The sequence below is a fragment of the Scatophagus argus genome, chromosome 12 (genome assembly GCF_020382885.2).
Source record: "Scatophagus argus isolate fScaArg1 chromosome 12, fScaArg1.pri, whole genome shotgun sequence".
Taxonomy (NCBI): Eukaryota; Metazoa; Chordata; class Actinopteri; family Scatophagidae; genus Scatophagus; species Scatophagus argus.
In genome coordinates this window covers 14,564,997-14,587,940 of record NC_058504.1, presented here as the reverse complement: position 1 = coordinate 14,587,940, position 22,944 = coordinate 14,564,997, and the positions used below count along the sequence as shown (strand labels likewise).

The following is a 22,944-nucleotide window of genomic DNA, read 5'->3' as shown; positions in this document are numbered from 1 at the left end:
CGTGCTCTGCGTGTGATATTAATAAGCTATTCTGCATTACACCACCTTTTTTTTCTCCTTCCCAGCGTCAAGGATATCAAGGATCCGAGCAATATGCCTCTGGTAAAAGAAACAGTGGACAGACTGATGAAAGGATACGACATTCGGTTGAGGCCAGATTTCGGAGGTAACGAGCAAATTGAAAACTGAATGTCATGTTTTCACGCCCTCCTGACGTGCAATACATGTTTAATGAATCGCAAAATCTGCCTTAATTTACATAATCACCACTTCACAGCGAAACAGGCCTTTCTAATTAGGATATGAAAAATGGTGTGCATATTCCATTTGATTGGGAGATAAGACAGGCTTTTAACGTAACCCATCCTGCCCATCAATGTTTGATCATTCCTCTAAAAACATGAAATTAACAGCATTTTAAGCTCATCTGCGTGTTTAAAGCCGATTTGTTTTGCTCGGGCTGGTGATGCACCTCCTGTAGGTGGAGGGAAGCAGAGAGGAACCTGAGCGCGCGTCACGAATTTGTTCAATTTAATATGATGAGAGAATTATTCATATGCATGTTGTACTGACGCCTCCTTTCCTTCACAGGTGCGCCGGTGGCTGTGGGAATGAATATAGACATAGCCAGCATAGACATGGTCTCTGAAGTCAATATGGTAGGTGCATCTTTATGTTTATTACCCCGCTTAATGTTGCCAATTGTGCCTGACACGGCTGGAATACCTCTGAAGTGGGCTGCTTGTCACCGGTCAGTGTGCGTGATTGCATGCGAGAGAGTCGGGAGAATCTGAGCCAGGTTGAGGCATCTTGTGAATATATTTTACTCAGGTTTTTAAAAAAAAAATGTGGAGGCTTCCGTTCCCAAGCGCATCAACGCCATCCTCCTCTCAGTCTCCGCATTTGCAGCTCTGGTGTGTTGCTGCATTTGAATTCAAAACACACACTCACTGGCGCACTCGGACGCACGGCCCCGGCTGCGCGCGCGGAGCACTGCATGTCAGTGTGTGTGTTTGTGTGTGTGTGTGTGTGTGTGTGTGTGTGTGTGTGCTCCTGACTGCTTCACTTTGTCAAGTCAAGTGTAATTTTGTTGACACCCCTCACCCCCGACCACCACCACCACCACTCTTATGCAGCTGATGAATAAAAACATCATCTTCTGATGAAGATTTTGTCCTTTTGAGGCTTTTTAATTCGGCGACCAATCACATCATCACCCTCTACGTAAACGATCTTCCCTCTAATTCTGGGATGACGTAAGCATTTTTTTTTAAATAATACATGTGTGGTCGCACAGCATTAAAAAAGAGAGAAAGGTTTGAGCTCTGGTGCGCACAGATGAACGTCATGTGTGACTCTGAGAGGACAGGGGGAAAAAGTTCAGCAGCTCATGCAAGAGCACCACCTATTGATCCGTGCGACAGACAGACAGGCAGGCAGGCAGACAGACAGACAGACCGCAACCCACAAGAAACTGACGGCAGTTTTAACTACTTCAGTGTTGCTCTGCTGCATCACATCTGCTCTGTTTCTAGAGTGGGATAACTGGTTGTGCTCGTGTGATGTTTGATGCACTGAGGAAAAAACACTAAGAGCAGTCTTTACTGAGAATCCAGATTGTGGGGAAAGATGATTTTCTAAAGCAGCCTATCTCCATGGAGCAACATAATAGAGGTGTTATATAAGAGCATGAAAAACAAATTAGGCAGTAAGAAATGGAAGGAGATGTGAGTCGTTTGAAGTTGATGTCCTGTTAATTTTGCCTGTCAGATTTTTGATTTTGGCAGATTTAGCCAATCTGTGTATATGGTGACCATTTCAAAATTGAGTTTTTAGCATGTAAATGCATCAGAGAATTAGAGTTTGCTTCGGATGACGAAAGGCACTGAATGGTCAGAGCTTTTCCTTTGATGGAAATGATTTATTTTGGTGGAGGATGCAGCCAGAACGGAAGTGCCTTGGGGGTCCGGGGAGATTTGAAATAGAAACCCCTCACTTGCTTTCGCCCCCCCACCCCCGTCTCTCTCTCTCATACACACACACACACACACACACTCTTACTCTCTTTTTCTGTCTTTTTCTCTCTCTCATCCCTCCTCCATCCTTTCCTCCCACCACACCACTTTGACTGGATCCCTGGCTGTGACTCTGGGCTCAGCAGCCATGTAATCCACCTCTGCCTTGCTCCAAAGGGTTATCTTACTTAAGAACTAGGAATCTATGCAAGCATTCGTCTGGAAAAAAACACTGCTTCATACATCTGGGTGTGTGTGTGTGCGTGTGTGTGTTCAAGAAAACACAAAACTGTGCACAAATAGTGAATGGCGACTGACGTCATGCAACTCCCTGTGGCTATAAGAGAGTTCATCTCGCTCAATTCTCAGAAAAGCTCTCCCTGCCAGCTCTGCTCAGGCGTCCCTCTGACACGACAGGCAAATTTTAGACAAAAAGTTAAAAGAAAAACCCAAAACATCTGAGACCTCGGTGGACTTGTGTTCCACACGGTGTTGTTGCCTAGTGAAAAATCCTTTCTGCGTCTTACATAACATGTCGGAATCTCCTCTCTGTCCTGTCTTCACATCCAGTTCTCTTTGAGATTGAGAGCGCGGAATCGACGCCGATCTCAGAGAAATCTATAAAATCACAGTGTAGCGTGACCACGAGGATGGAGTTGGTGACCTGTGATCGGCACAGGGCCCCTTTGATCTTCCTCATCAGGGGCAGCCCAGTTTAAGAATAAAAGTGATGAGAAGGAAAACAACACGAAGGAAAGTGACGATGAAACTGGTGAAGGCACCGAAGAACAGTGTTGCTGTGACGGTTTCTGTGATCAGTTGCAGTGTCTCCTCTGATATTATTCTGCATCTCGGTGGAGGCTGAAAGTTACTATGGACCCGCTGCTTCATTAACCCTTTAACATACAATTTCCATTTTTCTCCTTTTAAATGGCTGTAAGGTAGGAAAAATCATTCCACAGTGCTCCTCATCCAAGCTGCGTGATGCTAAAACCCAAGATGGCTGCACAATTCGCTCAGATGGTTCTTTTAGATCTTTTTGTGTTGCTTTATACAAACATTATTCAAGCCTGAAATATAGATTGGTATCTGGGAAAATATTGTGACCTTCACAGTGATTTAAAACAGTCTTTGTGTTTGAAAAGTATTTGGCTACACAAATTATCACTGGCCCAGTAGTTCTTCAGCCAGGACTGAGGAGCTAAAAACGAGGCTCTACATGCAGCTAGTTTTATGAATCTCCAGGCTAAGGCTGCAGCTAATGAACTAATTTGAGCCCAGACAAAAGTCACTAAGATTTCCTAAATCAATTGTTTCGTCAACTCAAAAATGTTCATTGTTTTCTCAAAGTCTTGTTGATATCTTCAAGTGTTCATCCAAATTCCAACCACCCTTGATTTTTAGTTTACTATCACAAAACACTCTAATAACTAATCATAAAAAAGACCCACACAAAAATTACATTTGAAAAGCTGTAAGCTGAGTTGTTTTTTTTTTTGTTGTTGCTATTTTTGGTTTTAAAATTGATCTAATTGTTGATCTAATAATTTCCATATGTAGCAAGTCCAGGGTACCTGAAGGTGCTCTTGAAGATGAAAAAAAAAACTGGCCATAGAAACAAAAATGTTCTTTAGGCACTCGTAGGCAGAGCTGGAAGAGAAATATGAAGAAGAAGAAGAGCATATGAACCTAAAGGAAAATGTAGTGATTTGTAGTCAGAAGTGAAAGAATATGATCTGGATTTGAAATCAGTGCTTGTGACCAGGTCTGCCGTCATGGCGTCGAGCAGATTTTGTGTTGTGGACAGCTGCTCGCTTCTCTAATTAAAGACAAAAGTGCCTCTGGTAGAGAATGAACTCTGCATTTCAGTCAGGCCTGACTGAAACCATTCTGGCATTTTTCTTCTGCTTTGACATGAAGGGCATGATGGTTGTTGAGGTGGAGGTTGGGTACAAAATGGGATTTTGTTGCTTCTCTCTGCATTCGATGTGCACATGTACGAGGTACGTTTGCCATGTGTACATGCCATGGTGGAGTCACTTTTCTTTCTCCTCATCCCTGTGTGATCCACCACGATGGCCCATTGAGGCTCAAAGGTCAGCCATGTTGTCAGGCAATAAAAATGTGCAGGTCAGTCAGTGCCGAGGTAGCAGCCTCGGCTGCATGACATTACAAATGTGCTATTTTGAGAGGGAAGTGTCCTCCGAGTACGAGGTGTGACCACACATCCTCGTTGGATGGGCTGTGCTGACTCACTGGGGTTAGAGCAAAATATGGCACAGATATGATATCATGACCGAGACCCCCCCCCCCCCCTTCATCACACCCTCCCCTTTATCTCTGTCTGTTCAGCCCTGGCATCTCGCTCCATCACTCATCTCCCTCACTTAGCAGCTGAAATTGCATTTGCATAATGCTGTTTGTTTTTGCTGAACTCACAGATCCAGGAACCGAACCCTGGTTACGATGCATTAAAAAGAGTTCTGCACACAGCCATTGCAGCTGATTAAATACAGTTCGAGTCTGTTGTCTCAGCAATGCATCAGTGCTGCATAATAACATCTTCAGCATACATCCTGACGTTGAGTGCAGCTACAATATGCACTCTGAGGCAGGATTGAGGAGGGAAGTAAATGAATATTTTCACTCCCTGTCTTTTCTCCATTGCGCTTGTTAATTACATGTAAAATACCTGAGGTTAGTGGTTGTTAAGAGGCACTGCCTGTACTATGATACTGTTCTCTGAATGTTAATTAGCTGGCTGTGAATTAAAAGATTTAAACAAACCAGCTGTGGTGGCTTCTGGGATGGAGGAATTAGTGGGGCGTGAGCGTTCCCTTTATTACGATCATTATCCTGACAAGTGCTGGTTTCTTTACATGAGTAAAGGGATCTGGCCGTCAGATAACGGGGGTTGGGGGGTTGGGGGGTTGGGGGGGGGATTTGGAGGGGGCGATGACCAGAGGGAACGTGTCCCGGGCCTTAACGTTACACCACATCTGCAAGAGACATGCAGCTTCTTGTGCCTATGAATTAGCAGCAACCATTTTGATCTTGTTTGTCCAAACTGATCCTGTTCCATTTTATTTTCAGCTTGTGGAAAATAAGCTTGTGTTATTTTTGCTCAGTGTTGCCATGACAACGACAGCCTTTTTTGGTGGATCTCAGGAAGTCAAGGAAAAGCAAATAAAGCCTCTTTCTTGAGGGACTTTTTCCAAGATTTTGAACATTTATGACGTCGGTGCAGGTTGTTGTTTTTGAAGAGAGGTCAGATTTTTGTTGCTTTTGCATTTTATTGATATTTTGCCTTATATATTTGAATACATGAAATTACCCGAAATGTCAATGGTTGTAGTATCTTAAACACAGTTGCAACAAAATAACAATGCTAATGGGTTTCTTTTTTCAATCAATGTATTCACCTTTATTTCTGTAAAATGTAAAATTCACAGTTCACTAGAGCCGCTTTTCCGTTGCTTCTTTTGTCCAACCAAACATCTAAAACGCAAGGATATTCAGTTTACATGTATTTAACACAGAGGAAAGCAGGAAATTCTCACACTTTATAAGCTGGATTCAACGAATGTTACTTTTTTTTGCATAATAAAAAACTAATCTGAAATGAATCTTAATTCTTTGCCACTCACTCAGGTTGTTACAGAAATGGTAATCAAAACCACCATTTGTGCACATTTTTATATCTCACCTCAATTGTATATTTTTCAAGACACAACCTTTTTTAACTTTTTAACTCTGTTTTTTTTATTATTATTATTATTGTTATGTGGCACTGTTACACCAGGTCAAATTCCTGTGTACGTTGTACATTTGGCGAATAAAGAGATTCTGATTCTGATTATACAGACACATTCACTAATTTTTCACGTTTAAATACAAGACAGATTTTGAGTGGTTGTTTCTCTGGTGGAGTTTGGATTTGGTTTGCTCTGTTTGCTTTGCTGAGCTTTCCAAAAAGCTTAAGACAAGGATGCAGCTTGTCCAGAACAATGTCATTAGTTGTGCTGAGTGGACACAGGGAGTAACAGATTAATATGGTCAGCAGCATAATTACAGCACTAGAACAACACTTAATCCTGCAGCTTTCTTACATGCACCCCTGGGTTCTCTGTGCAACATTTTGACCGTGGAGACGAGGTTAATTTGAAGATAAAACGATGTCAGGAGAGACCCTGAGCTTTAAAAACAACATAATCACACTAGATTTAAAAGTGAAACCTGGTTAAAAAAGTTTTTACCCTGTACATTTGTACTAGTTTATAAATTCCTTATTGTCAAAGACAGTGTCATATTTTTTTAACACTTAAGTGTAATGTTGTTGAATTCTAATCAATTTGCTTTTAACATTTGTAAATATAATGGTGGCTTTTTGAAATACTGTTCCTCTGATGCAATTAATTCACCTATCAAAATGAATCGGTCTGATTTAAGATAATGAAAGAGCATATTTTTTACCTGGATGATTTGTCATTTGCTTTAATTATCAACGCTTAGCTTGTGCCAAGTTTAAGTTGGTCATAATATTCTTTCATATTGGCCTCTACAGGGAACAAAGGAGCTGTATTTCTTAAAACACCGACCAAGTTAGCCCTCTCCAGTAAAAGCCTTTAATGTGTTGATGAATCCCTTAATGATTCTGTCAGGCACTTTCTCCACTGAAGCTAAGTAGCTGAAAAATGATCCATTGGAAAAAGAGCAATAAAGGCGTCCATGTTGTCACGTCCCTCAGGATGTGTATGGCTGACAACTCATTCAGAATGTGCTAACCCTCCTTTACCCCTAACAGTTAAATTGAACGTAGCTGCACACAGAGTGCAAACAAATGAACAAACTCAGATTGACCATTTGATGTGCTGTGGTGTGTCCCCCAGCTTGCAGATGGGAGGCAAACAGACAAGAGGCTGAGATGTCTGCAGATGATGTCTCGTTATCGCCCAGAGTGTCGGGTCGTCTCCTCTTCTGCACATTAGATATTGTAATTATCAGCAGATTCTTCTCTGCTTCTTACACAGCACTCTGTAGCAGGACACAGCAGATGAAAGCGTGAGCAATATGGTGGACGTCCGTCTTGTCCGTCATACCAGCTGTCACATGTAGCAGCAGTTCATGGATGGAACTTGCGTTTTTAACCATAACCATTTTGTTATCAGCTTGACTTTCACATTGTTCTGGGTGGTTTTCTTTATGTGCAAAACCTTTTCTCATTTCAAGTATTTATTTTTTTCTTTCAGCCTCATTAAAACCCAGAATGAAGAACAGTGCTGCGTTAGTCTCCGCCGCAAACTGCACATTTGAGGACAGTGAAAAAATATAGAAAATACAATTAACAACAAATATTTCATTGATATAGATTTAAAGATTTTTTTTAGAGATAATTGCTTTCTAAAATGCTGGAAAAATACTATGAATACATTTCTTCCTAGGATTTGTATGAGCTGACAGTGAAATCATCCTGACATTTCTTATGTTTGAGGTCAGTGAGACCCTGAATAGATCTAACTCACTGGTACACCTCTTATGAATAATTTGTTACAAAGCTACAACAACACAGTAAATAAATCAATCATTACATTTCATGCAGCACACGTCTGAAAATATCATCAATCAAAATCATGTTTATGATCAATTTTCACAAAATAAGCATCGAGCTCCTAAACGATGCTTGAAGAGGAGACCAAGTGTGCGCATCAAGCTTATTTTTCAGGTACAGAAAATAAGAAATGATAAAAAATGCAAATATTACCGGATGGTATATCTTTTCATTAAAAAAAAAAAATCAAAACGGGCAGGTTGGTCACATTAGAGAGAAAACGTTTTACATCTTTTACATCAGCTGTTTCTTCAGATCTAAACTACATACAGAGCAGCGTGTATTGTGTTAAGCTCACCCATTGGCTGCTCCCTCCCGTGTTGCTAGTGACAGCTGATGTAGTTGTAATGGAGGTCTTGTAACAACTGTATCCTGTCAGATTTCTCAGGGAAACACAAATGTGGTCCTTGTCACTCTGTCAGATTCTTAATGGGGGTTTGTTAGCCCAGAAACATATCTGTAGTGAGACACTGTCAATGTGCAGCCAGCCTTGATGTTTTTTAAGTTAGCCGAGTCTTGTTTATATCTTCATCCTGTTTATATATTCAGTGCTGTCACCTCCCCCCCCCCATATTTTAAGTGTTGGTGCTCTCCACAAGATGTCTCCCTCACTGATGCTCAGTGTGTGATGTTAATAGGGTTTCTGAGGAGTGTTTGTGACAAGGAGACTGAAGGTCGCCTAGGAGACTGATTCTCCAGCATAGGAGTCTCTCACTTATCTCTCGCTGTGCCTTCTTTTATTTCTTTCTTGCTTTTTTGCTGCTTCCTCTAAATTCATCTTCCTCACCTGACCTTCATTCTCTATATTTTGCGTATGGAGGCTCAACACATAATACATTTTAATATCTTGATTAATTTTAGTCCAGCAGACAAGACTCTAAAATTAAAATTAAAAGTTGCTTTCATTCTAGTGTTTTGCACCAGAGCTGCACTATATTGCACCACAAAAACTGCTGTGAAATGAATATCATACATGTAGATTATTTTTTGTTTGAAAAAAAAAAAGATTTTAAAAAACAGCTGTTAAGGATTCACTTTACTTTTTACATGAAAACAATATCCTCTTCCTCTTTTGTGCTTCTGTACACCGTCAGAACAGTGCGACACCCATCCCGTGTCACAAAACAAAACGTACTCCATGACAGAACAGTAGTTTAGCTGCAGATTTCCTCTGAACAATAACTTTGTCTGAGAGAGTGATGGCAGCTCTATTTTGTATCCCTCAATGAGCTCAAGTGAAGTCCTAGCAGAGGTAAGCAGCACCATCTGTGAGGCCATAATTGCGCTGCCATTTTACAGCACAGCCAGGAGGCAGCGTGCAGGCCCAGGTGTTGTCTGTGCATCTCTATAAGCTTAAACTCCTTAACGCACACAATGAGGCTCCGCGCACACACATGGATAAGCACACACAAATAGACGAGAGACACCTTGCGTCCGAGCCAAGTTAACTTCGAAAGAGGCATATCTCAGAAGAGGTTCGTATTCAACAGCTCTTTTTCACGGAAGACTCACAGGTGTAAATAATAAAATGAAATATGGCTGAATTCCATTTAGCAGCTTCAGTTTCAGGGTCCTGATATTGTGCATGTTGGCTCACTGTTGTGGCTTACTGGGACACTTTTAAAGTCATCATTAATAACACCTGAACGTTTCCTACCGTGACTTATCAAAACGTCTGCTGTGAAAAGGCGCATCACTGTGTCTGAAGTCACGCCCTCTTTATTACTCTCCACAGTTTTATTTGAATGTCTGAGTGTGAATTTTAAAGTTTTACAGTTGTAGTTGTTCATGACTGACTGAGTGACTGAAGTGTGATGAAGTTACCCAGTGGCTCCCGACGGCTTAATGTTGATGTTTTTCTCCATTGTCCACTGCAACAAAATCAAAATCAAACGCAACACAAAGCGATCAACTTTATTTTCTTATGCTTTGCCGTTATTGTAATTATTTGGTGACACACTTAGTCTATTAGCTTGATGCTAACATGTTATGGGAATTATCATTAGATGGAAATTAGTATCACTGCAGCAATAATATCTTAAGACATAATAAATTAACTTTCACATGCTTAACATAGAAAGACATGTGTGCTCATACTTGCAGGCTAATAATAAATAAGAAAATAAATCAAACTAATAGCTGCTGACTTCACTTTGCCAACTCAGTCTGTTGCTGTACTGACCAGCTACTCCAAATCTCCAGTGGGTTTAGAAACACAGCCACTACAAATTGGCAGACTGTTATTTGGCTGATAACTCCAAATCTCAAACCAAAACAATGTAGATGGATAAATAGCACAGGTAAGAGGAAAAATGTGTATTTTTGATTTTGGGGTGAACTGTCCCTTTGAAGCATTCCAAATACCAGTTGCTCAGACATTCAAAACAGACTGACTCTAGAAACAGACAAAAGAGCAGTATTGGTCAACAGATGATAAAACACGTTCTCTTTCAAATCAGACATCCCAAGTCAGTATTGTTCTTGCAACTGCACTTATAACCTTTTTAACTCAAAAGTAGCATAACTAAGTCATGTGTGCTACTTAACAACAAATATTATTAGTAGTATTTTGCTGCTTTTCTTTGTTTTAAATCCTTGCAAACTGAAAAACAAACATCCATAATGTGTGTGTGACACACACCAGACACACTCACACTTCTTACTGAATCAACCGAAAAATAAACGTTTCACTCCAGTTATATCAAAAACACTGTGTGGAGCAAGGAGAAAAATACAGAGAGACCGCTGCTGAAATAATTTCTGCTTCAAAACAATCATGCTGCTTAGATTGTTACCACAGGGCTCTGCTTAATATTGTTTGCTTCAGTTATTCTAATTTAGTCAGCGAGAGTGACAGTGTGTTCTCCTCAGATGGATTTTACCTCCTTATGTTGTTCCTTCATCACCATTAGCAAAGGATGGTACTAAAAGGGACGTAATGCAGGAGATGCTACTTAAGTGGGCAAGGTATACCAAGTCTGCAGGCACCAGCTAATGATCCCAAAGGTGACAGAGACATCCGATCGACAGGCTGATAATGAGACAGAGAGGGAGAGCATGTGAGAGGAAAGTTCAAGGGGGAGCTCTTGTAAAACAGGATAAGGATGCGGCTGTTCTCGCTTGACTTTTCACTCCTGAAAAAATCAACATGGCAGCCGCTCATGTATTTTTAGATGCCCTTTTTACGCAGTGCTTTGGTCATGCACAGTGCATGCAATGAGTGGTATGAGCTCAGGAGTGAAAGTGCCGATTGCTTTGCCTTGTCACACCATTGTGGCTTGGAAACAGAAATATGGTGACGAGTAACGATTCCTGCCTAAAGTCAAAGCTCAAGGGCCTTGTTTCACGGGCAGTATTTTGTTTTTGTACTCGTCTATTTCACTGCAACACACTGCAACAGAGCAGATCCAACTGCAGTGCTGTGTTTTACTGTGGCTGTGTGGGTGTAAGTCTTTTTTAAAGAGTGAGAAGCAGAGAAAAGAGACAGCGAGAGAGAGAGAGAAGGGAGGAGATGCAGTTTACTGCCACATGTCTGAGCATGTGTGGAAACAACCTGTAACGGTCAGGTACAGTTTTCCCACCGAGGTTAAATATGGAAGTCAGAAAACTCAGTAGTTTGGTTGTCTGTTAGACAGAATTAGAAGCAAACTACTGACCATTTGCATAAGAAGAAGAAGTCTTGTCTCTATAAAGCAGAAAGTGGCTTTATTCATTCAAGCAGAAGCAGATATTTTTAGTGTGAGACAATAGTCAGCCAGCTGAGAAAGCTCCCCTCTGGTTACAGTCTCAAAATTAAGTGAGGATAGCTGAATATTAACCCCCCAACCTCAGCCATCATGGCCTCTGGTACAGGCCATGGCCTTTCAGACCACCAAGGACCTTTTGGCTGACCTTCTCACTATGCAGAGTCCATACAGTGTGCTGTGACACATCTTTGGAGTCAGATGACAGCATGGGATGACATGCTGTCAGTGCTTGACATGTTTCCCAGTTGAGAAGATACTGGAGATAAAAACATTTGTGTACTTAGGGTACAACCTGAAAGACGTTGTGCCAAAGTATTTGTTTATTGGCTAATAATATAATTAACATTAGCATTACTGATTCTCTCTGTAAGTTTGTTTGTTGTTTAAGTCGGACACTAGATTCACTAAATGGACATCCCCCGTCTGTCCTCCAGGATTACACCTTGACGATGTACTTCCAGCAAGCTTGGCGAGACAAGCGTCTGTCCTACTCGGAGATCGCTTACAACCTGACTCTGGATAACCGAGTGGCAGATCAGCTGTGGGTCCCTGACACCTACTTCCTCAACGACAAGAAGTCCTTCGTTCATGGCGTCACTGTCAAGAACAGGATGATCCGTCTCCATCCCGATGGCACGGTGCTTTACGGACTCAGGTGAGCCTTTTACAGATGCACTTCCCATCGTGTAGCGACTGTCAGTGGATTATCGCGATGCATACTGATTGCATAATTGTATCAAACTCCAACTTCTTTGATCTATGATTTTTTTTTAAACAGCTGAGATCTTGATGCAGCTGTAACGCTAAACATAACAAAGAACCAGAAATAGTACAATCAAGATAAACCAAATCCGCAGGTTAGCTTAACTTATCTGGAAGAAAACACAAAGAGGAAAATGCAAAGATATTAACCAAATGGATCGTGGCAAACATCCATCACAGTCAAGTTTGACCAGCTGTTCTTACATTATTTTGGAGGTTTGGACTGCCCAATTGTGAGATGATTAACATGAAGTGGAAAGAAAGATAGCTTAGGACACAAAAATACAAAGTACAAACAACATGGCAATATAAAAAGACACCTATGAGAAAGATTTAAAGAGTAAAAAAAACATTAGTTAAAAATGAAATAGAACAAGATTAAACAGATTAAACAGATTAAAACTAGATCCTGGTAAAGATAAAAGCTATTCATAAAGCATCCTAACCCACAGGAGAGCCCCTAAGACTACAAAATATACCAGCATGGTAAATAAACTGAAGCAAATTAATATAACAGCTGTCAGCATGTGAACATTTTGTAGGCTGAAGTATGAAGATTCATTGCATAAAATATTATTCAGAATTAATGTCTTAATACAGACTAAATTATAAGAATAAGTCTTTGGACATCACTGTCCATAGTAACATGGAGGGGGGAGGGGTTTATGACCTGTGCTGAAGCCTGACACCAGGGGGCGATCGAGATGTTTCGGCTTCACTTTTGGGAAACTCCCATGTCGTCCATCTTTATACACAGTTAGAGGTCTTATCTAGCACCTGGGTCAACCATACCGCCTCACCAAGATAAAAGTTTCTGTGCCTTCCTTGCCCATAGTTACTCTGAGTATTCTCCAAAGTTTCCCCTAGGCTATGAGGAGGTCTCTAAGAGGAGCTCCAGTGGTTTAGATAATCTGGTTAAACTCTTATCTTGTTTACAACCTGCCAGATTGTCACCACATTCACACCTCTCAGCGTTTACTTTGGTGAATGCAGCGTTATCACATCTTGCAGAAATTATGGCCAGACTCATGAAAAGACTCAACTTGTAATGAAGTGGAATTATCCTTTAACAGATAGGTATGGCCAATGGTATATGAATTTGTGTTTTAGCCTTTCATATCCCCTGATGATCATCAGTATCAATAATTGATTGGTTGCGATCAATAATAAAGCAGAATGCCACAAACAGCCAAACTGAGTCACTGTGCAGGATGGTTCAACCCCTCTACAAGGCAGCTCTTTGTGGTGTTGGACTGTAATGCCTCTGAGGAGACCTTCATCCATAATTGATGACTCATAATCAATAATGTAACAGTTCAATACAAACACTGAATCTGTATTTGTACTGATGCTGAGTATTTGACTTCACAGGCTAGCATAGCCTGTCCATCATTGTGCCGCTGCAGCCTCTGATCTGTAGCTCTTTGTGTGTGTGTGTGTGTGTGTGTGTGTGTGTATACGATCTCAGATTAGCGTCTGTGCTTAAAAGATGACATTATTGTTGCTAATTCAAGATGTTGCAGCGTTCAGTCATTCTCTCTCTCTCTCTCTCTAGACTGAGATGCCCTTCTTGTGCAAAGACTGCTTAAAAAATTTAAGTATCTGCACTGCACCAGATTATTCATCACTAGATTTTGTTTCAACAGTTAAGAAATGTAATTCATAACGCTGTTATATGTCATATCTTATGTGTTACATAAGCATAACACATATTTTTGCGTAACAGCCAAAAAAGCAACAGAGGCAAGGAGAGGGTTGTTGCAAATTTGAGGGTTCGTGCAGCAGCGAGATGTGGTTGTTACCTCAGATATGTTGTCCTTGTCAGTGCCGGTGCCTCCCGGCTCCTCTATTATTTGGTTCGTGGGTTTGGTCCAGGTTTTATTTGACGCTAGCAAATCCAGACACAAGCTTCTGTCAGAGTCAGGCTGGCCAGATGCCTGCACGCTCTGAACTCACTGACACATACCTGTAGAGACGGGTCGGCTGGTTGCAACAGCAGGGCTTTAGTGGAGGTGGAAGAGATGGCTAACTGAGAGGAGGCTCAGAGTCTGCAGCGGGAGAACAGGTTTAATGTGAACGCGTGTCCTGCCGGCGTGTCTGAGTGCGTGACAGTTTGGCTTTGAACTCATTTGAGTCTGTGCCATCAGAGTAGAGTTCAGTAGTGGTGGAATAAGTATTAAAATCCTTTAGTTGAGTAAAAGTAGGAATACCACAGAGAAATACAGGGGCAAGAATCTGGGGATATGATAAGTATCGCAATATAGGGGCAGCGATTCAGTATATTGCAATTTATTGTATATTTTGTTTCACTGGCCTGAATTCTTTTTCTTTATGCTAGTGTTCACGTTCAGCTCATGTCTTCCTGTCTCAGCTGAGGTTGGAGTGGAAGAGTCAAATGGTTGAAGAACAACACAAAATGAACCACTGCCATGAATACTCGAGTGTATCAGTATTTTCTCACACCCCGCGTTCAAAATGCATTTCAAATAGTAGTCATTACGCTGCAGAATTAGAGTAAGAGTATTATTATATGCAATATAATTGTGGTTATTGAAGCATGAATGTGTAAACAGCCTTTTTAAAGTCCATGTCCGATGTGTCCATGATTCTTTACCTATTGTACCTATAAAATGCATCATATTTTATACATCATAATTTATTTGTATTTTTGTTTCCCTCTGAAATGTAGTGGAGTATGAAGTAGTACAAAATAAAAGTGCTGAGGTTAAGTATAAGTAACTCAAAATTGCAGTGAAGTACAGTACCTGACTACATGTCCTCAGTTACCTTCCCGAGGTCAATTGAAAACACAGACGTTAACATGGCATGTATTTCTCCCTGAAGCATTACGAAATCTCAGGGTTTTTTTTTAATCTTATGAAGTGTATTCGTCCAGAACAGATTCTACATGTCGAAGTAACTTTATTTCTCGTGCAAAGCGCTACTCAGCCTGTGAAAACCGATGTGCAAAAGCTTTGTGTCAAATCTAAGAAAATAAGCTTGAAGATGTAATAGTGATGACGCTGGTATTTGGAGACAACATATTTATGAAAAAAAGCAAAGGCAAAAAGCCTTCTGTTGCACACTCAAAGCATGGGATTTGAAAACGGGTGTATTTTTGCAGTAGGAAGAGCCTGAGGAAAAGCTGCTGTTCAGAATGTACGACACAGAGATCACAAGTCAGGAATGATCGACCACCACTACTTCAGTTTTAATGATTATTTTTATTTATTTTAATCTAAAATAAAGAGTAGAGATGCTATGTAGCATATTTAACCACAAGCTGCAATTTCATATCCATTGAAAAACACAGTAAATAGGCCTGCTAACCTTACCGTTACAATGACTCCAACCCTACACAGTATAAACAGTCTGTGCACCACAAAACACAACCAATAACATTAACAATGTGCACACAATTCTGCTGAATTATTTCATTTCTTGTTTGCCTTCTTTTAAACCTCAAACACTAGTTTGATATGTTGCGCTATATGATATGATGTCTCACAAAGGTGAGCGTGGATTTGTGCTGATCTAAGTGAAATTAGCGAACACTGTACCTGGGGCCACCAATAGATTAAAGTGTTTCATTTAATGTTTGTGTGTGTGTGTGTGTGTGTGTATGCAGGATCTGTGGGTGTGTGCAGTTATTTTTGGGGTCGCACGCGCAGGAGGAAGGGTGAGGGTGCTGTTTACTCCTTGGATACATAGTGCATCCCAATCCTGGCAAATCCTGGTCTTCAATTACCGGGAGGAGCATTGCAGCAGCGCTCCCGACTGTCACTGTAGAGCCCGGCTTGACTCTTGGGGAGAGGTAGTCTAATCTAATTACCCAGTCCCTAAAAAGACCCGTCCAATAACTCAGATACCACCCAAGCTGCAAGAAAACACACACACACACACACACACACACACACACAGCTCAGGGGCAAAAAAAAAAAAAAAAAAAAAAAAAAATCACAAACTCCACATAGATGTTTATTTTCTGCAGGAAAGGAGGAAACCACAGACATTCATGTCACTCAGAATTCACAGAGAGGTACTGAGAAAAAAGGCAGAGACAGAGAGAAAGGAAAAGACATGAAGGTGAGACTTGATTTAAAATGGAGAAATTGTTAGATTTCTCCCTCCTCCCCCTCTTCACCCCTGTCTTCTCTCTCTCTCTCTCTCTCTCTCTCTCTGAGTATTGTAACTGCTTTTGTGAGAGGACATATCCTTGTGCTGTGGAGAGTGACGTCCTCTTTTGTCAGGCTTCAACTGTGCAGCTCAATAGATGACATCGCATGGCCAGGAGGAGAAAGCTGCTGAGTGGAGGGAGAGGGAGATTTAAATAAGTCTTTTTTTTCTGTCAATACAGTCAATACAGGCTTAGCATCACCTTCAGAGTTATTTACGTCTTTGTCTCAAACTACTGATCAGGCAGGGATGGACTGTATGTAGTCCAGATGTGCCTGTACTTTGAAATTAAGAAATGAATTAAGAAAACTCTTTTTTGTCACAGCAGACATTTTATTTTCAAATTTGGCAACAGTGCCTGAGCTGGGAGAGAATCCTGCGTGCCATGTTTCCACAGCTCGACACAGGCTCTCTATCCAAAATGGAGGAAGCTTCTCCATCTTAATTTAACTCCTAACTCCATTACAATGTCCATGAAATAATACGTTCAGTTTAATTAAAGGATGCCTCTAGTTTGTAGCCCACTTGCAAAAATCTCTCTCTCTCTCTCTCTCTCTCTCTCTCTGCATTCGATTCTCTGCCCCTCGAAATGAGATTCTGTCTGGGAATTTGTGGTGGTTGTGTTATGTCCGTAAACAAGGTCATTTGGAATAAAGGTGCACAGGCTGCCTTAGGGGTGAACACACACACACACACACACACACAGCCTGGGCTGAACTGTGAGGAAACATACACAGGAGAAAAAAAACAGCCTTTTTTTAGAGCTCCATGTCCTATTAGCTCCGACGCAGAGCAAATGTAGCGTGTTTGAATCTGCGTGATCTGTTAGAGCGTAGCCTCTCCTCCGGCAGGTTGGGAGGAGAGAGAGAGGGAGAGAGAGAGAGAGAGAGAGAGAGAGAGAGAGAGAGACAGAGAGACCGGCCCTGATGTTGATGAAGAGCAAACAAGCCTGTGCTTCATGATCACTGCTGCTACTGCTGCTGCTGCTGCTGCTGCAGAGGTCCATGGCAGACTCTCACTGCAGTGACGATGATGATGAGGAGGAGTAGCAGAATGCAAAGAGGGAATCCTGCAGAGACATCCTCATCAATCACTCCTCCTCCACGTTATTAGCTGTTTGTCATTAATTGCTAGCATGGCCATACTGGCAAGGCCAGGGGATGCAGAAACAGCTCTTGTTCAGCAATGTTGAGTCTCAGACAAAAAAGCTTTGAGACTTCCGCTGATGATGTAGGTGGGCTATAAATAGGCTGTTATTTTTACCCCTGCCATTTTGGCCTCGTTTCTGTTTTTCCCTTGTGCTTCCTCTGCCGCTGTGGTGATTTGGTAGTGGTGATGGTGTTGATGGTGAGTGATGAGCAACTGGCTGGTGACTGGCACGATCCAGTAAGAGGTGGTCATAAAAGGGGTAAACTAGGACAGAAAGAAGACTCCTGTGTTAATCCCACAGTGCACCATGGCCCTGCTAACTGGCTCTTATATAAGAGCCCAGAGAGGAAGAAAAAAAAGCAGCAGAGGGAGAAAGACAGAGACAGAGAGAGAGTCTGAGTGTGAGAAAGAGAAAGACTGTGTGTCTCCGTGTCTCAAAAAATGAAATCCCAAACTTGCCAGGTTGAGCCCAGGTGAGCTGCAAGTCCTATGGAAGCATATACTGCTTTGTTAAAGACGAAGCACTACTTAAGCTAAGTTTGGAATTCCAATAGAGTTAAGAGAAATATTGTGATTTAGTCTTTACTGCTATATATAATATATACACATAGATAGTTAGATCTATTTAATGTCTGAGGTAGCAAAAACAGACATTCCTGTCAACATTCCTGCTCAGTTATTTTTTGAACCGTAAGGCAACATGCATTTTGTAGAGTAAAGTATTTTGTTTAATTAATGTAGAATCATTTTTTGTTTGCTAAACAAGTTGATATTTAGATACATTAGAAACATGTTAAAATTATCAGATTTCTTTTAATTGACTGTTTTAAATTTTTCAGTTTCTTTCACTTTTTGTTCTATATTACTTTACTTTGCTCTTCTGTTGTGCCTGATTTTACCTGGTTGTTAAGCAGCTTGGGAAGCTGTTTCATAAAATGCGCTATATAAATAAAGTTATTATTATTGTAACTCAATTAAATTAAAAAACACATTTAGGAATTCAAAATTGACCTGGAAAAATGATTTTTTGTAGTACAATATCTCACAACTAATGACTTCCGCTACAACCTTGATTCCAAAACAGTCGTGACGCTGCAGGCTTGGGTGACAGCTTTAATTGTCAACTATGAATGAATGGATCACTAAAGCAATAAATTGATGGACTGATAATAACTAGCCATGACAAGTAAAACCCAAGGTCATGAGAAATACTTCAACCTATGCTAGGAATTCTCCCACAGGCAGTTGCTGGTGATGTGTGTGTGTAGGTTTGTCTTACGACTCTAGATATGCTAGCTTCAGTCCTTGTAGTTAAACTGTAGTTAAATTCTCTCGCAGACGGCCTCAGGGGTTTGGCACAGCCGGGTCCCAGTCCGTCTCAGCTCTGGCCAAACTGTCGTGTGTGTCTAACAGGAAGTGCATCACTCTGAGCGAACCTGTCGAACTCGGCTGGCTCACACTTGGTGGTTCTTCAGTTGAAGATTGCGTGACCTGAGGTTGAACCCTCTTGTTGTTACACCTACTTATGTCCCTGTTCCATACTACTTACAGCCCTCATTTTATGCAGTAGGTATTAATCATTATACCATTCTTGCAAACATATGAATTAAAATTCATTTACATGTTGTACTAATAACAAAGTATGCACTGATGGAGGACAATAAAATGTAATAGTGTTTTTCCTTTTCCTTTTTTTTTTTTAGACAAGATAAAACATTTTTTCCTGACGGACATTGCATTAATATTTACAAATAAATAAGGATAAAATGGTGTAAGGATCACCAGACAAACAACAAATACAGAAGAAGATTGATTTTTTTTTAAATTGCACCAAAGGTTGGGACCCCGAAAGAGCGCAGAAGAGCAGAAGTGCGGTGTTAGAACATACAAGGGTGGAAATGTAGGAAAAAAGCTTTGAGTTTGTGTCAGGAATCAGCAAAATGTTTCTTTTGGGTGTCTAAAGAGCAAACATATGTTTGTATGATAATAACAAGCAGACAGAGAAAGATTATTGGTCCATCATTTTATTTACTTACATATTTTTTCAACTTGGTCTTGGCAAACAAATTGGTGATATTTTCCTTTTGAACCTGTTGTTTTTCGAGGAATGGCCCCATATCAGGTGCTTCTACAAATCTGTCATCATCTGTCTTTGACGTGCACATCGTCCTCTGTGGCGAAGGTCAAATGAAATGAATCGGGATGGTCGTGGCTGCTTTGGCCGGCTGTTTAATGAATCCTTTATTTTCCATCCCACTCTGTGTGTAGGATCACCACTACTGCTGCCTGTATGATGGACTTGCGCCGCTACCCTCTAGATGAGCAAAACTGCACCCTGGAGATCGAAAGCTGTAAGTACTGTTGCCCCTGACCACCGGCTCTCACGCCCACACATAGACGGTGAATTAAACAGATCCCGCATACACGAGCAGCTCTGAAATCTGGCTTGAAAAACAGTCTGCTGGCAGAGTGGCAGCAAGGTAGAAGGAAGGTTGACGAGACTGCATGTAAAATGCTGAGAAAGGCTGATGAGATATCAGGAGATACGCATCAAGAATAGGAACATCACTAATGGCTCACTGACTGATAACATCCAGCTTAATTAAGTCAACTCCAGCTGCAGTGGTTTCCCAAAGCGTGGAGGAGCCTGATTAGGTCCACTGTTTCAGGGATGTGCTGATAGTGGATGTTATGTGCAGCTTCCTCCTGAAACTGCCTCCATGTTTGTACAGTACAAAGAGCTCATTGCACATGGAGTTTGTAATTGTGCGTGATCCATCCGGCATTTTCGAGTGAAGGGAGGGAGGGAGTGTGGAGGAACATGAGAGGGAAAGACAAGGTCCTCTGCGTGTTTTATCTGGGTCCCCAGAGAAAAGGATTATAGGGCTGGGATGTGGTGTAGGGTTCAGTCTTTCCGGGTTTGATCACACCATTACCAGCAGCATTAAGCAGCACAAAAACAGCACGGGTCAGAACTGCCTCTTGCTGCTCCTCTCCCATTATGCCTGCCATCTCTCCCCTCATCACTCCCTCTTTCCGTTTCTCGTGTCCTTTCTTAGCACAGTCTCATCCTCTTCTTTTTTCTCTCACAGCCTTTTTATCTCTCTCTCCATCACTCATCATGCTCTCTTTTTCTCCTCCTCCTCCTCCTCTCAAGCAGCCCAATTCAAAAACGCACACACACACACATACACACATACACACACAGCTCCAGTTTTGATCACCAGGCAGTATCTGCTCTCATATGGATTAACTGGCAATGGTTTTAACGTTGGAATCGCTTCATGCCAGAGCATGCTATTTTATTCAGACTAATGAGCCCAGAGAACTCTCACTTCCCTTGATAAACCTGATGCATTTTTAACAGACACAAGTTTTAAAATCCCAGATCCCCTGATACATCAGCTGCTCACTACTGCGACTCAGGCCACTGGTCTCGGGCTGTGTTGAGCAATAACTGATTTCTACACCTCCACTAAAGATTTGTTGGATTTATTGTAAACATGCAAATACACAACCTCATATGTGACATTTTAAATGTAAAAAAAAAAAGAAATAATTGTAATGTAGAAACAATACTCCAGAAATATGGGAGTCGCAACCAGACTGACCAGTTATGTAAAAGCCATAAAAAAACTCCCTCATGATGCCCAAACTCCTCGGCACCATCCTGATCCTAGCCCGCCATGGCTGATCACAACTGAACTGAGTTGCATATCCATCCAAACAGCAGCATGGTGGCCTTGGCTCTAATTGGGGCGATGCAGGGTTGCACGAGGCTGGGATGATAATAATGCATATGTGGAAAGTGGGCTTACTGCACCTGCTGGTAAGACAACTTGTGATGCATTTAGTTTCTGTGTTCATTTTACTCAGTCAAGAAATGCAACAACTGAAGAATGAGACTGATGATAGCCTATAAATTTCATACTGTCATCACATGAAAAGACCAAAACCAACAATTAACTCATTCCGCTAACTAACAAGTATCATCCAGCTAATTCCTCTGTGCCATAGAGCTCTTTTATTGTACAAAAACTATTAAAAACATAAATGAGCCATGACAGTGTCACAGCAGACAGAAAAACACAGGCTTAAATGGTAAAAATTAATGTTGGCTGCAGCCTCAGAATGAAGCCTTTGTCAGTATTATTGTCAACATCTGCGCTTTTCCAACTATGACGAGTCAAAATGTCCACTGTGAAAAAGGCCTATGGGTGAAGTTAGCTGCCAGTCCAACCAGTAGCAGCACAACCATGAGCGTGACAGCTAGCTTAGCTTTGTTTGTCAGAACTGTGTGTTAATTTTTAAAAATCAAATCCTTGGAGTTTAATTATTCATCACATCTGAATAGGTCACTACCTCTATTTTGAGTGTGAGGCAGACAAAGTAGAACTCAGGCCTGGCAGATGGCTGCTGCTCCCTGTTTGCCTGTGACGCTGTTCATGTCAGAGACAGTCTGCAACCTGCGGTGATTACAGTCTGTGAGCAGCAAAAATATCCAAGATGTTTTTAACATAGAGACCTAACGTTTTGCTTCCCACATTAGTCTTTTATATGTATTGGAGTTGTTGTCTTTTTCTCTATTACAAACGTCCTTCATATACTGTATGTAGTTTTTAGGGATCATTCTTGAGTTTACTGCCAGTCATTTTAAAACGCTTTGTACCTGTGCTTGCTATCCCAACTTTTGTTTGACTGAAAAAGTCATTTTTTGCATTAAAAGATTGCTCTTTGGTGGTTGACAGCCAATCAAAATGTGACGTTTCCAGAGCTTCCAGCAAGCACTTGAACACATCATCAAGAAAGCATTTTGAAGGTATGAGGGTTGCGCAGGAATGAGATGACAAGCAGTAGTAATGAGGAAACTTCTGAAGTTTTTATACTCCATACGGATTTCTCCTCAAAGCCCCTCAAAGTTTTCCATTTTCTCCACCCAGTTTAAAAGTTGGATGTGCACAGACAGGCAAAAATAAATGTAATTAAACACAGCTGAAATATTTTTCCCTAATCACATTGTGGCAGGAATCTCCATGAACTATGATGTTTGCGGACAACATTGTGATAGTGAGAGCAGGGAGCAGGTGGAGAAAAATCTGAAGAGGTGGAGGTTTGCTCTGGAAAGAAGAGGAATGAAGGTTAGCCGGAGCATGACTGAATACATGTGCATGAGCGAGAGGGACCCGAGTGGAACGGTAAGGTTACAGAGAGCAGAGGATCAGAAGGTGCAGAACTTTAAGTCCTTAGGGTCAACAGTCCAGAGCAACAGGAACTGTGGAAAAGAGAAGAAGAGCCATGTGCAGGCAGGATGGAATGAGTAGAGAAAGGTGTCAGGTGTGTTGTGTGTACCAGCAAGAATGAAAGGAAGGGTTGACTTGACGGTGATGAGACCAGTGATGTTGTATGGTCTAGAAACTGTGGTTTTGAGGAAAAGACATGAGAAAGAGCTGGAGGTAGCAGAGCTGAAGATGTTGACATTTTCTTTGGG

General features: G+C 41.3%; 1 protein-coding gene across 2 annotated transcripts in view; it reads left to right on the top strand.

Moving 5' to 3' along the window:
- Positions 1-22,944, top strand: part of gabrb2a (gamma-aminobutyric acid type A receptor subunit beta2a) — a 30,323-nt gene that overhangs the window by 322 nt on the left and 7,057 nt on the right. For both annotated transcript variants that reach the window (XM_046405951.1, XM_046405950.1), the window contains exons 2-5: positions 66-166; positions 592-659; positions 11,804-12,024; positions 19,725-19,807. In XM_046405951.1, coding sequence (XP_046261907.1) covers positions 66-166; positions 592-659; positions 11,804-12,024; positions 19,725-19,807 — 473 coding nt within the window. The remainder of the gene's footprint in view (positions 1-65; positions 167-591; positions 660-11,803; positions 12,025-19,724; positions 19,808-22,944) is intronic.